At 39.7% G+C, this 17,221-nt stretch overlaps 1 protein-coding gene across 1 annotated transcript in view; it reads right to left on the bottom strand.

Annotated features, from left to right (window-relative positions):
• Positions 1-17,221, bottom strand: part of LOC126342669 (phenylalanine--tRNA ligase alpha subunit) — a 121,791-nt gene that overhangs the window by 36,488 nt on the left and 68,082 nt on the right. Inside the window, exons 5-9 of the mRNA XM_050001876.1 lie at positions 14,235-14,350; positions 13,912-14,096; positions 13,147-13,282; positions 12,842-13,064; positions 12,556-12,657 (exon numbers count right to left, since the gene is read on the bottom strand). Coding sequence (XP_049857833.1) covers positions 12,556-12,657; positions 12,842-13,064; positions 13,147-13,282; positions 13,912-14,096; positions 14,235-14,350 — 762 coding nt within the window. The remainder of the gene's footprint in view (positions 1-12,555; positions 12,658-12,841; positions 13,065-13,146; positions 13,283-13,911; positions 14,097-14,234; positions 14,351-17,221) is intronic.

Here is a 17,221-nt window from a genome sequence, read left to right as displayed (position 1 = left end):
GAATTTTAGAACAAGTTTTCACGTCGTTTTTGAAAACCCAGAATCTACTCTGTAGGAATCAACATGGATTCCGGAAACAGCGATCGTGTGAGACCCAACGCGCTTTATTTGTTCACGAGACCCAGAAAATATTACATACAGGCTCCCAGGTAGATGCTATTTTCTTGACTTCTGGAAGGCGTTCGATAAAGTTCTGCACTGTCGCCTGATAAAGTAAGAGCCTACGGAATATCAGACCAGCTGTGTGGCTGTATTGAAGAGTTTTTAGCAAACAGAACACAGCATGTTGTCATCAATGGAGAGACGTCTACAGACGTTAAAGTAACCTCTGGCGTGCCACAGGGGGGTGTTACAGGACCATTGCTTTGCACAATATATATAAATGACCTAATAGATAGTGTCGGTAGTTCCATGCGGCTTTTCGTAGATGATGCTGTAATATACAGAGAAGTTGCAGCATTAGAAAATTGTAGCGAAATGCAGGAAGATCTGCAGCGGATAGGCACTTGGTGCAGGGAGTGGCAACTGACCCTTAACATAGACAAATGTAATGTATTGCGACTACATAGAAATAAGGATCCTTTATTGTATGATTATATGATAGCGGAACAAACACTGGTAGCAGTTACTTCTGTAAAATATCTGGGAGTATGCATGAGGAACGATTGGAAGTGAAATGACCATATAAAATTAGTTGTTAGGTAGGCGGGTACCAGGTTGAGATTTATTGGGAGAGTCCTTACAAAATGTAGTCCATCAACAAAGGAGGTGGCTTACTAAACACTCGTTCGACCTATACTTGAGTATTGCTCATCAGTGTGGGATACGTACCAGATCGGGTTGACGGAGGAGATAGAGAAGATCCAAAGAAGAGCACCGCGTTTCGTCACAGGGTTATTTGGTAGCCGTGATAGTGTTACGGAGATGTTTAGCAAACTCAAGTGGTAGACTCTGCAAGAGAGGCGTTCTGCATTGCGGTGTAGCTTGCTCGCCAGGTTTTGAGAGGGTGCGTTTCTGGATGAGGTATTGCATATATTGCTTCCCCCTACTTATACCTCCCGAGGAGATCATGAATGTAAAATTAGAGAGATTCGAGCGCACACGGAGGCTTTCCAGCAGTCGTTCTTCCCGCGAACCATACACGACTGGAACAGAAAAGGGAGGTAATGACAGTGGCACGTAAAGTGCCCTCCGCCACACACTGTTGGGTGGCTTGTGGAGTATAAATGTAGATGTCGATTATCAATTGAATAATGTGTAGATTATAAATTTTCCAGCATCATATTTATTACATTATATAACAATGCTCCGCCGATTTTCGTTATGAAATTATAATACATCAAGGTAAAGGGTGATTCGAATTGGTACTTTCATTTTCAAAAGTGAGTGGTGGGTTATAGTTAACTTCATCGGAGCAAGAAACTCTTCCTCTACAACTGAAAAATTTGGCAATTTCTTACATTCTCAACTGAGGAAGATATTTAGATTTTTGAGGATATGAGGGGCCTTTCTTAGACTTGAGCAGAAGACTTGCTGTGAGAAAATTAAGTGTCCCTTTAGTAATCTGCACTCCCAAACAATATTCAGATAACTGTGGAAAAGTGATTAGCTTATGCTGAGCAGTGTGAGTAATCAGTCTAAGCTGAACAGTCAATGTAGTAAGCCTGTGGCATTTTGCATAAAAGTTACCATAACAGAAGTTATAAATGCATGCCTCGGGTGCCAGATGTCATTTGTGGAAAGAGCAATGTGGATATTTTTTGGAAGTTCGTGAGTGTTTTTGTACACTGCCTGCTGGAGGTACCACACAGCATGTGAAGTATCAAAAATCTTTCCACTTTTAGGATGAGAAAATTTACTTTTAAACTCGTCAATATTTATTTACCATTAGCAGAGCTGAACTTTAGAACACTATCAGCCTTACGGCTCTCGAATATATCAAGTGTTGCTTGCAATATTCAATGTGTGTAATTTATTTTACCAGATTTGACTTAATTTTCTCTCTCAAAAAGTGTACCTTACTATAGATTAGCATACTGCAACCAGTGGTTTTCAGCAGCTGGACCTGAGATGTCAAGAAGTGGTTTGAAATTTATAGATAAAACTTTTATGCTATTTTCAGATTACCAACAAGAGTGATGCACATGTCCTCCTTATCTGGATGGCAAATAAAAACTTTAGGTAATGGAGACTTAACATCGAGTTGAACTACATAAAGGAAACTAGGCATGGTTAAGTTGTGCAACTACTTAACTTTCTTTAACATGACCTTTCCCGAACCAAAACTGGCTAATGTCACCCCACACTATGTCACTCTGTTCCTTCATTGAACATCAAACTTTGTATGAGTGTTGCAGCTAAATGGCCACAGTATTTTAAAACAAGTAGAGTGGAGGCCCTTCATACCCTGGTTCTTTTGTGCTCAAAACACAAATGATACAGGTAGTAACAGCCAATTAATTGTGTAGACCGAGAACATGTGCATTAACAAGTATTTTAATCATTGGTTTGATTGTGAATAGTGAATCAGATGCGAATCTACGTGGCTGGCTGTTTAGCAGCATAATATGATTATGAGCCAAGAAATAGCTAAAGAAAGATCATAAACCAAGTACAATCTCACTGAAAAATGGTGACTACCTGTTAGAATAAATCTGCCACAAACTGGATTAAGTTCTTACAAGCAGATCAGTTATAAATTGCAACTTCAATTATCTGTTTTAATTCCACTTTTGAAGAAGAGTGACTAACATTTAACTGATCTGCAGAAAATGCAAGTCTCTGGTATGTAAAGCTCAAGATGACGATGGTTTGTGGGGCACTTAACATCAAGGTCATCAGCGCCCCTACAAGTTCCCAGTCTTTACAGTTTCAATCTCGCCTCTTCCCAAATGATGATGAGATGATGATGATAGCGCAAACATCCAGTCCTCGGATGGAGAAAATCCCTGACCTGTTCGGGAATCAAACCTGGGACCCCGTGATCCAGAGGTAGCAACGCTAGCCACTACACCATGAGATGCGGACTATAGTTTTTGATATGCCTTTTCTACAGATTTAGACAAGATAAAATAAGAAATATCCAGATGTGTATCCTGTGTGAAATATTGACATGTCAAACCTGCTTGAAAAACTCAATGCTCGCATACCTAAAACCACTGACATCACTTATTACTAGAGACTGTATTATATGCATTTAGACGTTGCAAATGCATTTGCATATTTGACTCCTTTCCACCAGTTATTGCATATTTTAACTATAAACTAGTGACTATGCATATTTTCACTCTATGTTTAAAAAAAATTTAAAAAAGGGTGGTCTTTAGCTCAATCTAGTTTTGATGTCTATCAGATAGGCCGCGTCCTAGAACTATGTGCAATTGCTAACCGAAAGGCCACTGCCTAGCGAAATCATTATGAAGAGGAAGAGGAACAGGAACAGGCAGACTGAGTCAATGCTCCAGCACCCACACCTCCAGTTAATCCCTTCCGCTGTCATACTGCACATGTCAGCAACAATTAAATTAAACTACACAGGTTTTTAGTAGCATGTCCATTGTTTCAGTTTAGCTTTCTATTTACTTGTACACAGCTGAACATGTTTACAACGTGTAGTATGTGACATGTTGTGCACCATGCTGCCTGAAAAAGAAATGTTTCATGGATAGCTGACCATCCTCGGACATTTACACGTGACAGAATTATTTTATATTGTCAAGTTCACGAGAAAAATGTTTCATGCAAATAAAATTTCAAAGATACCAGCATGTCAAGACAAGTCTTTATATCGCAGGAATGCAGAAGAAAGGGCAACAACAACAACTTCTGACAACATCAAGCTGCAGTAGCAGGGATTTGTCCAAAGGTAACTAAAAAAGTCTGTTTCATTGCAAGCAATATTTCTCTTCACAAACTTACAAACCCTATCCTCAAAGAGTTCCCGCACAAATATTGCTTAAATCAAAATACACCAGATGAATCAACATTGCGTAAAAATTCATACCGACAATTTACGGAAATGTTCTGGAAGAAATATGCAATGAACTAAAGAACAGCATTATCTGGATTTCAGTTGGCAAAATACAGAAACTTGTAGTCATTACATTGCAATTTTAATTGTTGGTGCTTTAAAAGATAAGCCTTCGTCTTCCTACCTAGCGGCCTGCAAAGAACTTGAAAAAGTAAATCATTCTATGATCGCCAGATTTGTGAATGAAGTTATAGAAAAATATTTCCAGAATCTTATTTCAGTTGCTGCTCCCTACATGATCAAAGCAGGACAAGCCCTCTGAGAATTTTTTCCCCAATTTGATTCATGTGATGTGCTTTGCTCGCCTTGCTGAAGAAGTACACTCCATATTTATGAATGTAAATAAACTGATTTCATCTACAAAGAAAAGTGTTTCTAAAGGCTCCTGCTCACATGAAGACATACAAAGAAAATATATCGAATGTGCCTTTACCTCCGAACAAATGGTAGCTCATTGGGGTATGCGGGTCAAGGCTGTGTTGTTTTACAACGAACATTTGAGGCCATTAGAGGGATAGTGTAGAGGCTTTTGCAGTTTTCCAGGGCAAGGAAGCTTTTAATGACCCTGGTATATATTTAAAAAAAAAATTGCTGTTATTAGTACTCATTTTTCTCATATACCTGCAAGTATTAAAAAGCTTGAAACTCTAGGTTTGGCATTGAATGAATCTATTCAGTTAATTAAAAAAAAATATTCTAGTGAACTCCTCATTGCCGGAGGTATTCCCAAGAAAACTTAAAGAAAAGTTTGAAAACATTTTAAACACTAAGCCAGGCTTGAACCCTTGTGCCAAATTGATAGTTTTATTAACGGGATGGGTGAACCTTTACCAGAAACAGTAAATGACAACATACCACCCAAATTCAAATACTGTCCAGTTACCTTAGTTGATGTAGAATGATCCTTTTCTGCTTATAAGAATGTTGTGAGTGATCGAACACACAATCTTACTACCGAACATTTGGAACAGTACTTGGTTGATTATGTTTACAATAGTAGAAAAATTTTAAATAAATTGTAAATGATGCTTTGGTCCAATAGTATTAATTAAAAGATAATGCTTTTCAAAAAAAAAAATCATGATTGTATATTGCTACTCACCATATAGCGGAGATGCTGACTTGCGATAGGCACAGTAAAAAGATACACACACTCACAGCTTTTGGCCATCAAGGCCTTTGTCAGCAGTATACACACACGCGAGCACGCGCACACGCATGCACGCACACACGCATGCACGCACACACGCATGCACGCACACACGCACGCACACACACACACACACACACACACGCACGCACGCACGCACACACGCACACACACACACACACACACACACGCACACGCACACGCACACACACACGTGCAAATGCAACTTGCACACACGTCTGCAGTCAGAGAGAGCTGAAACTACACTGTGAGCAGCAGCACCAGTGCATGATGGGAGTGGCGACTGGGTGGGGGTAAGGAAGAGGCTGGGGCGGGGAGGGGGAGGGATAGTATGGTGGGAGTGGCAGACAGTGAAGTGTTGCAGTTTAGACAGAAGGCAAGAGAGAAGTTGTGGAGGGGGGAGGGGGTAAGTAGCAGAAAGGAGAGAAATAAAAATAATAAAAAGAAGTTAAAAGACTGGGTGTGGCAGTGAAATGACGACTGTGTAGTGCTGGAATGGGAACAGGGAGGGGGCTGGATGGGTGAGGTCAGTGACTGTTACATTCCATCCTGGATTTTCCATTGTTTCATGATTGTATATTGTTCTTTAAATACAGTATTACATTACATAGTTTTCGAGCGCACCCCTCTGCATGACATACATCTCAAAGTTGGTCCTGTAGATATCGACTGTTTCGCTGCAATTCAGTTGCATTGCATCTGCTTGTTACTGACAACAGCAAGGGAGGAACAATTCCTGAAACACGGTATGCGTCCCAATTTTTCAAATTTTTAGAAAATAATCCCAGAAAGGCCTCCTTCCTAACCTCTACCAGAAAGCATTCAGAAAATGATATCAGCATTCTAAATGTACCAATATTTTGCCTGGCTGGCATTCTTCCTTGTCACTGATATGCACAGGTTTGACTTTGGGATATAAGCATGCAGTAACTACCATGTTTTGTTATTATTTCCCCTTAAATTTTTTCACAATTTTCATGCGTTTTTAAGCATTTTTCATGCATATTTGCATGCATGTTTAAAGGTTTTTATGATGCATATCATCCGGTCTCTACTTATTAAATTTCACACTGACAATGAGGTCAATAAATTTGCTACAAAACTACAAACAGGCATGAATCTTCACAATCACAAACAGTATATCTGACTAAAAATAAATTTTATTTCCAAAAAGTACTGTTAATTACAACCATTAGAGTGGGATAAAGGCACCTAAAAACACTGCTCAAACAGTGTTGAAACAATGACAATAATCTGCAAAACTATATCAGAGGTCAGCAGAACTGCAGTGAGAGTACATATTTTCATTTTCTTTACATAAAAAAAGGGTAAATTTTTTCCATATATGACTAATGTCATCATATTATTAGATCATCATCATCATCATCATCGTCATCATCATCATCATCATCATCATCATCTCGATCAGTTTCCAACCCATGGCTTGGTCTATTTGGAACATGAACCTCACCATCTTTCCATGTTCACTCTGGTACAGCCTTCGCTCTTTCCTCAACTCTCTCCTCCACAGCTTTCAGCCAACTATCCCTAGGTCTTCCTCATGGTCATATCTGTCATCTCCATTTCCTGTTTGTTCTTGGGAATCCTCTTGTTTTCCATTCTCATTCCAAACCAGGCTCCTAACATTTTGCAGGTATGCTTCTGATTATCTGCCATGTTCATTGACCTCTTTCTCCTTTCTTCATCTTTTCTCTATCACACTTCCTGAGTAAGTGATACTTCCCACCTTCAATTGTTCAGCTACAACCCTTAGACCAACTAGTGGAATATCTTACTTCCTAGACACGGCCAGGATCTCAAATGTGTTTACATTGAATTTCATTCCACATTATCTCTCAGTTTCTTCTCACATACCCAGTTGTTCCTGAATCTCCTCTTCCATTTCCCCAGATCATCAAGTTGTCTGTGAACACCACTGCTTTCATCTTGTCTTTCCCATCATTTTTCTGCCACCTTCTTCATTATCTAATCCAAGACCACAATGAAGATGAGAGGTGACAATCCACTCCCGTTTCACAACACTTGTTTGCTGGAACCAATCTGACCTTTCATTTCCCACTTTTAAACAATTCAGGCTTCCATAGTACATCTTCTCCACTCTGTCTGTTGTCTCATTTTCCACTCGCTTCTTTTCTAGTACTTCCCCGATTTTTCTTGTATAACTGTTATCAAATGCGTTTTCTACACTGAAGACCCAAGGAAACTGGTACACTTTCCTAATACCATGTGGGACCCTCGCAAGCACATAGAAGTGCTGCAACACAATGTGGCACGGTCTTGACTAATGTCTGAAGTAGTGCTGGAGGGAACTGCCATGAAACCTGTTGGCTGTACATAAATCAGTAAGAGTACGAAGGGGTGGAAATCTCTTGTGAACAGAACATTGCAAGGCGTCCCAGATATGCTCAATAATGTTCATGTCTTGGAAGTTTGGCAGCCAGCAGAAGTGTTTAAACTCAGAAGTGTGTTCTTGGAGCCAAGAACCACTCTGTAGCAATTCTGGATGTGTGAGGTGTCACATTGTCCTGCTGGAATTTCCCCTGTCCGTCCGAATGCACAATGGACATGAATGGATGCAGGTGATCAGACAGGATGCTTATGTGCATGTCACCTTTCAGAGTCGTATCTAGACATATTAGTGGTCCCATACCACTCCAACTACACATGCCTCACATCATTTCGGAGCCTACACAAGCTTGAGCAGTCCCCTGCTGACATGCTGGGTCCATGGATGCACGAGTTGTTTCCATACACATACACCTCCATCGACTTGATACGATTTGAAACAAGACTCGTCCGACTAGGCAACATTTCTATCATCATCAATTGCCCAATGCCTGTGTTGATGGACCTAGTCGCAAAGCTTTGTGTTGTGCAGCCATCAAGGATACATGAGTGGGCCTTCAGCTCCAAAAAGCCCATATTTATGAAGTTTCATTGAATGGTTTGCACATTGACACTTGTTGATGAACCAGCATTGAAATCTGCAGCAATTTGCAGAAGGGTTGTACTTCTGTCATGCTGAACAATCCTCTTCAGTCATTGTTTGTCCCACTCTTGCAGGATCCTCTTCCGGCTGTGGCAATGTTGGACACTTGATGTTTTCCCAGACTCCTGATATTGATGGTACACTCATGAAATGGTTGTATGGGAAAATCCCCACTTCATTGCTACCTCGAAGATGCTGTGTGCCATCGCTCGTGCGCTGACTGTAACACCATGTTCATACTCACTTCAATCTTAATAAACTGCCATTGAAGCAGCAGTAACCGACCTAACAACTATGCCAGACACTTGTCTTATACAGGCACTGGCAACCACAGTGCCGTATTCTACCTATTTACACATCTATGCATTTGAAAACCTATACCAGTTTCTATGGCACTTCAGTGTATATTGAGGAAGGCCATCACAACATTTTCCCCAAATTCACAGCGTTGCTCCTGGAGTTGCCTCACTGCAAATATGAAGTCAACAGTTGATCACCAATGTCTGATGATGTTCCTCTCTCAATTTGTTCTCTATCCTTGTTAGAGTTCTGCTCACCAGGATCTTTTTGTGCACCTTGGCACAGTGTGATATCAGTGTGACTCTCCTATAGTTTCTACAATTCTTCCTACTCCATTTCTTGAACACAGGGACAATTAGTGCCCTCTTTTCATTCTACACCAAGATATTCACATGATTCAGCCACTGTTTCCCAGCCTCCACTACTGTCTTCACCATTTGGACACTCACTTCGACCAAACCTGGTGCCTTTCCTTCTTTCATCTTGTCCAGTGCCATTTCCTTTTCCTTTTCTTTCCACGCCAGTGCCTTATCCCCCCCCCCCCCCCCCCCCCTCAAGAGTTTACTTCTACTTTCTTAAGTTTATTATACTCATCTCTAAGTTCTTCATGACTTAGCAAATGCTCAAAGTACTCCCTCAATATATTCAGTGTCTCTTTGTTATTCACCTCATTCCCATTTCTATCCATCATTGCTGCATCCTCTCTCCAACCTCTTCTCTTGCTTTTGACCATTCCACATAGTACTTTCTTATATTTCCTGTTATCTTCCTCCACCACCTTTGTGTCCAGTCTTCCAGCCACTTTCTTCTCTCCTAGCCACTGTCTTATTTGCCTCTTTCTTCTTGTACTCCCCTCTTGCAAATTGAGTCCTCTTTCAGGATCACAGTCTGAAGGTCTTGTTCTTCCTTCCCATTACCTCCTTGACTCTTTCAATCCTCCATGGCTTTTCCTTCCACCGTTTTTTGCCATTTGCCCTTCAGTTATAGCTACTGCAGCTTCTACCATAGCACTTTTAAATTGTCCCTATTCCTCTTCTTCCATATTTTTGTTCCTCCTTTGGTAAACGTTCCCTTATTATCTACTGGTATCCTTCAGTGACTTCCTTTTCCTTCAGTTCTCATGTTCTTTTCCTAAATTTCTGATTCTTTGTCTTCTTCCATTCCTTCATCGTTCTCATGGTCATCAGCAGCAGCCGGTGGCCACTCAAATGCTTCAGATTGTAGTACCTATATATCTGTTACAGTCCTCTTCACTTCCAAATCACAGAGCATGTAATCCACCAAAGATTTCTACACTAGATTCCTGCTGTACCATGTTACTTAGTGGCTCTCTTTCTTCCGAAACTATGAGTTACTTACCACTAAACCATTTCTCTTTCAGGATTCCAGAAATATCTCTTTCTTCATTTCTCCTTCTCCATTATTCTGCTTCCAGTGCATTTTTACACTCTTTCAATTCCTACATTGCCCCTCAGGAGACCAAACCCTCGTGCAAGGCATGGGAGGTGGATAACACCACAAAATAGGAGATGGTCTACAGGAGGAGTAGAGTTAGGACTTTGAATGCCCCAGCACTGATACAGTAGCTGTGAAGGCCCTGCAGGAACTCCAGAAAGTGGTGGCTAAGTGGCTCTGGTGAAGATATGATAGGTCTAGTTAGTCAACAGTGGACCAACAGCCAGCTTTCAACAAGGGAATTAGCCTAAGAAAGGATGGATACAAAAGACAATGACCCAGCAAGGCAAACGGACTACGAATTGGAGCTCTGAACACTAGAACACTGACAGGAAAGGTAGAGGAGCTAGTAAGTATGACAGAAAGGAGATGGTGGTGGTGGTGGTGGTGGTGGTTAGTGTTTAACGTCCCGTCGACAACGAGGTCATTAGAGACGGAGTGCAAGCTCGGGTTAGGGAAGGATTGGGAAGGAAATCGGCAGTGCCCTTTCAAAGCAACCATTCCGGCATTTACCTGAAGCGATTTAGGGAAATCACGGAAAACCTAAATCAGGATGGCCGGAGACGGGATTGAACCGTTGTCCTCCCGAATGCGAGTCCAGTGTGCTAACCACTGCGCCACCTCGCTCGGTGACAGAAAGGAGAAGGGATTAGGGAACTGGGGAAAGGTTACAAATTATTTTAGAGTGGAAATGAAGGAGGACAAAAGGCAGTTGTTGTTGTTGTTGTGAGGGATGGTCTAAAAGAAGAGGTACAGAGAATAAGAGACAGGATAATGAAGATCAAACAAATGACAAACAGAGGCAGTATGGAGGTGGTCTACGTGCATGCCCCTAAAGGGCACTGTACACCTCAAATTTTGAAAATTGATTACTGAAATACTACAGTATCCAAATTTCAGATTAGGCTGACTATAATGCAGGGGAGAGGAAAAAAAAAAGGAGCAAGGATCACTAAGAGTTCACCAATGGTGTCTACGAAAAATGTATACTTCTGTCTTTACATTTACACGCTAATTAACACACCATATACTACAATGCAGGAAGACTTTTAAAACATGCTTACACGCTCTCCTTTGGCAGATCAGACACAAAGTTTCAACATTAATGATCTATTGTCCATCAGTTTTGACATCTAGAAACTCCTACTATTCACCAACTTTAAAATAAATGAAGGATATCAAATCAAACGTGCAACAAAATTTTGCTGAGTCTTCCTTTACAATCTGTGAAAATCATTTTTCAGCTACACTGTAACCAAAGGGAAAAAAGGACAACATTTATAAGCAGATGATAATGTACATTTGGCAATGGAGTTCAATCCCCCCCTAATACTACGGGGCAGTGATGACCTATGGCTATTGATAAAATTGCAGCAAGGTAATTCTGTATGAACTTAGGGATTATTGTAATCTTTACTGCATCATCATCATCTGATGATGATGAAAATTTCCACTTCAGCTTGATACCATTGTCATAATATTCACAGCTGAACTAGCAATCTGTTGTGTACAGAGCAAGACTGAACTTCTCTAAATGAAATCACTATACTTTTAGTGTTTCATGATTTGCAGCTATCTTCACACAAGTTTTGTCTATATTATGACAAGTCTTGCTCTATGTACAATGGATTTATTAAAAGAAGTAACACTGGGAAGTGCATGATATTTATTGTGCTGTGTTAAATGTATTACATAAAGACAAACTGACAACCAAATTTACGATTAAAAATAAAACTTTCTACTACTTTAAAAACAATAAATAAAACATCAATCTAAAAGCAGCACAGAAAAAAATTAAAATAAACTAACTTAAAAACTGCACAATGAGACTCTTAAAAGCAACTAACTTAATTCACGACAAACACATATGTGAATAGCTCATTACCCACATTGTAACAGTTGAAATAAACATGCTTAACTGAGCTCTTACATGCTAACAAGGGGAATTTAATTTCTGATGTCTACAAACTTTTCTGAATAACAAGGAAATAATTATATGTAATAAAGCTACATTGTATAAGGGTTTTATCAAATGACTCTCTCAATACATAATCAAACCTTTGATATATATTAATCTTTGAGAATTGAATTTAGTTATTTTTCACTTTGTTTGTAACAACAAATTGTCAGCTACAACCACATTATGAGAATGAGTTTTTCAAATCAAGCATTAAGTGCTACCGGCAACAGTAACAACGTATATTTTTGATCTCCAGCACCACTCTGAGAAATAAAATAATGAAAGGGAGGTGAGAGGAGAGCAATGGAAGGAAGAACACATACTGATGGAAGAAGGAATGCAAGGACGGAAGTGACAGAGTGGTGGAGATATGGACCTACATCACAAAATACACACTTTCACCAAAATTTCTTCTCACAAATCTTCCAAGTAATATGATGCAGATAGCAGTTAACGTTGCTCTGCAAATTCAAATTAGGAACTTGAGTATATGAGACCTGTATCATCATCTCTCTCCAGTAGAAAATAATTTGAAATTTTGTTACCTCCAGTTTATGGGACAATAGTTTTCAAACCATACTTAAAACGCAATGAGAATGAATAAATCATATAAATATAGTACTATTTACTTTTCCAGGCGACAAATTGGGCTATCGTGAACCATCTGAAGATCAACTTTGGGGCCAACCAGATCACGGATGTTGTTAATGCCATATTTTATCATTGTAGGCCTGTAATTACAGAATGTTTGTGTTAAAAAAGCTATAAATGCATTTTTAAATGATAAGTGTGGATAGAAACTATTTCAGTTTGTTATTTCGTTTTGCAAGTTTCATGAATAAAAGTGAAGTTCTTAAAATATTTAGGTGTAATAAATTGGATATGGTACAAAATCATGTAGGAACAGCATGGTACCTTTCTAATGACAGTCCCCAAGCTATTACATTCACTTCCTCTGGGATTCCCATCGGTCGTAACATTTCGGGTCGAAACATGCCAGAATTTCCTACTTCCATCCATTTACCCAGTCCATCATGGAAACTGAATATTTCCATACTAGGTTCAGTGTATGGATTATACGCAGGTTTAAACTGTAATTTGCTCATTCCAAGTTTCTTAAAGAATTCTGCTAATATACCTGAAAAAGGAAAGGTTTAGCTAGAAGATACTGATATAAATATGTCGCAATAGCATCAGCAGCAACAACAACAACAACATACCTATCAGGTCACCGAGAGTTAGCCTATAATCAGCTACCACTCCCTCCACTTGATGGAACTCAGCTAAATGGGTAGCATCTAGAGTCTCATTTCTAAATACTCTGTCTATGCTAAAATACTTCACAGGTTTGAATCCCTGAAACAGCAATAATGGTAAGTCTGTATTACATTTTTTCATCCAATATTGCAGTTAGGTGATGGAGTATCTTAAGCTTTTTATTATTTTTTAATATATAGAAACCTCCGTTCTTTTATTTGGGATATGACTAGCAGACCACACCTGTAAATTTTCCAATTTCTGATTTATTATTTAACTCAGTAAAATGAAGTAAATTACTACAATTGGGTTATTATTACTGCTATTCTCATTCCATCATTTTACAGTTCAACATTTTCATATTTCTGTTTATCTTTAAAAAGTCCTGGGTATGCAGTTACATGTTCTATGATTGTGTGTCAAAAAAAAATAGTATTGTGAAAAGGTACAGCCCAGGCAAGTAGCATATTGGTAGCTGGTGGGCATATTCAATTCTGTTGGCATTAGGGGCTTTAGGTGAGTGATATGCATACAGTTAAATTAATGTTACGAAATTTACAGTATTCATGAATATATTAAGTTTTTATATTGCACATCAACCACTGTGTTTTATTCATGTGCCTGTCTGCCGGCGCTTTCCCGCTTGGTAAGTCTTGGAATCTTTGTTTTTAATACACAATAACTTTAATTACACAATACATAATTTCATCAATGTTAAGAAAACTAACCTCTTGTGCAAGTTTGTACAGCATACGAGCACTGACTGCTGTTGTATGAGTTCTTAATAAATTTTTCTGAGCCTCTGCGATTTTCCAGTTGTATCCATATCCTTGGGAACCAAAGCCCCCATTACTGTGGATGCACTTAACTCTTTCCAGGTAATCAGATGGAAAATTTTTTGTGTACTGTGGATCTGTAGAAATTTTACAGTACCACTCATAAAAGAAATTTGCACAAAATGTAAGATACTAATTACAAATATTCAGCACTTCACAATGGCACCTAAAGAGAAGTAACTTATATTTTGATAATTTAGCAAACAAACACTAACCTGAAACAAAGAATGTATCATGTGCATCTCTAGCTGGATGTTGTTGTGGCTGAAACAATGCATCAAAATTCCAAAATGAACTTTCAATATAGTTGTTTGTTGGCATCTCTGTGAACCTACAAACAGAACATTGTCCACTTTAATCTGCACTCTATCAGAATCCATATAGTTATAACACAAGAATAATCATAGTTTTCACTTATTGTACATGGAAATAACTCAAAAGTACATTCACCCTAGGGCCACAGACTGGGCACTAGTTTTCACCACCACAGCAACTGTCCACCTGTGGTAGCTGAGTGGTCATTGCGACGGAATGTCATACCTAACGGCCAGGGTTCAATTCCCGGCTGGGTCAGAGATTTTCTCCATTCAGGGACTGGGCGCTGTGTTGTCCTTATCATCATCATCATCATCATCATCATCATCATCATCATCCCCATAGACACAAAAGTCCCAAAGTGGTGTCAACTCAAAATACTTGCACCAGGCAAACGGTCTACCCGATGGGAGGCCCTAGCCACATAGCATTTAAACCAGAGCAATTGCAGGTGAAGCATTTTAAAACTTTGTAAGAAACAAACTATTTTGTTTTGTATGTTCTGATACATATAATGATGAATATTTACTGATTTTCTATTTCATGTTACTGGTAAGCACAGGGGAGAATTAGTTGGCATCAACAATGTGGCACAAAAGTCTATCTGGGACCCTGTCTACTATGGCTGTGCAGAAGACATCAATAAATAATGTAATAAATGAATCAAATTAAATGATCCAAAGAATGTGTGAAAATAATCTTTATTTTTAATGTTAAAATTAAGATGGCAGGCAGAAAAGAGTTTATGTGTAAGTTCCACAACATCATGAGTGTCTTCATTCAACACACTGTATTTTGACCATTTAGTTGCAGCAGTATTCTAGAATATATTCAAGTTTCATTAAACGAAACATGCAAGAAGATTATTTCATTTCTCAATTTACTTTATGCAGTCTTGACTGTGTTGACACTTAATGTGAAGTCTACATTCTGACATCAATTTTCCTGACTCGCAATAATTCATCTAGAGTTGTTTGGGATATGATAGAGATCTTTTACAAATAAGCAATAAAACAAATTTTGAATAATTTATTAAATGATACAGCACTAACTAAAGTAATCTTACAATTTATACAAACTGAACTTTTGAACTAAGGAAATCAACTTTCCAAGGACTTGTAAAAGTAATAGAAGTCTGACTGTGTGCATATTACAGCTACAAAATGGAACATTAGGGTATGATGCACATCAATTATTAAGAACACAAAATAATCAATCTTCATTAATATTAGTTATACCATTGAAACTAATGCAATGCCACAACCAGCCACTCGATGATGTGCTCACGCAATACTTCACATACCATACTGAAACCCTCTCTTCGTGACATAGCAGCAAGTTTGCCTGGATACATTATGATTTCTGATGAAGGTTCACAAACTGTCAGAACATAGCAGAGAGAAAACAAAATTGCTTTTTCACAGCAGTAAGGATTATTATTATTATTATTATTATTATTATTATTATTATTATTATTATTATTATTCTTTCTCTTCTCAGGCATTATGTCTGGTCAAAAATGGAAAGTGCCTGCCAACCCAAAGTTTGGTACAGATTTATTGATGACATCTTCATGATCTGGACTCACAGTGAAGAACAACTCCAGAATTTCCTCTCCAACCTCAACTCCTTTGGCTCCATCAGATTCACCTGGTCCTACTCCAAATCCCATGCCACTTTCCTAGACGTTGACCTCCATCTGTCCAATGGCCAGCTCCACACATCCATCCACATCAAACCCACCAACAAGCAACAGTACCTCCATTATGACAGCTGCCACCCATTCCATATCAAAGTCCCTTCCCTACAGCCTAGGCCTTCGTGGCAAACGAATCTGCTCCAGTCCTGAATCCCTCGACCATTACACCAACAACCTGAAAACAGCTTTCGCATCCTGCAACTACCGTCCCGTCCTGGTACAGAAGCAAATAACCAGTGCCACTTCCTCATCCCCTCAAACCCAGAACCTGTCACAGAAGAACCCCAAAAGTGCCCCATTTGTGACAGAATACTTCCTGGGACTGGATCAGACCTTGAATGTGGCTCTCCAGCAGGGATACGACTTCCTAAAATCCTGCCCTGAAATGAGATTCATCCTTCATGAAATCCTCCCCACTCCACCAAGAGTGTCTTTCCACCGTCCACCGAACCTTCGTAACCTGTTAGTTCATCACTATGAAATCCCCAAACCACCTTCCCTACCCTCTGGCTCTTACCCTTGTAACTGCCCCCGGTGTAAAACCTGTCCCATGCACCCTCCCACCACCACCTACTCCAGTCCTGTAACCCGGGAAGTGTACACGATCAAAGGCAGAGCCACGTGTGAAAGCACCCACATGATTTACCAACTGACCTGCCTATGTGGGAATGACCAGCAACAAACTGTCCATTCACATGAATGGACACAGGCAGACAGTGTTTGTTGGTAATGAGGATCACCCTGTGGCTAAACATGCCTTGGTGCACGGCCAGCACATCTTGGCACACTGTTACACCGTCCGAGTTATCTGGATACTTCCCACCAACACCAATCTATCCGAACTCCGGAGATGGGAACTCGCCCTTCAGTATATCCTCTCTTCTCGATAACCGCCAGGCCTCGACCTCCGCTAATTTCAAGTTGCCGCCGCTCATACCTCACCTGTCTTTCAACAACTTCTTTGCCTCTGTACTTCCGCCTCGACTGACATCTCTGCCCTTACTCTTTGCCTTAAAATATGTCTGCGTGTGTGTGTGTGTGTGTGTGTGTGTGTGTGTGTGTGTGTGTGTGTGCGTGCGTGTGCGTGTGCGTGTGCGTGTGCGTGTGCGAGTGTACACCTGTCTTTTTTTCCCTTTAAGGAAAGTCTTTCCGCTCCCGGGATTGGAATGACTCCTTACCCTCTCCCTT

Source organism: Schistocerca gregaria, chromosome 1 (genome assembly GCF_023897955.1).
Source record: "Schistocerca gregaria isolate iqSchGreg1 chromosome 1, iqSchGreg1.2, whole genome shotgun sequence".
In the NCBI taxonomy this organism is placed as follows: domain Eukaryota; kingdom Metazoa; phylum Arthropoda; class Insecta; order Orthoptera; family Acrididae; genus Schistocerca; species Schistocerca gregaria.
This window is presented reverse-complemented; position numbering and strand designations above follow the sequence as displayed.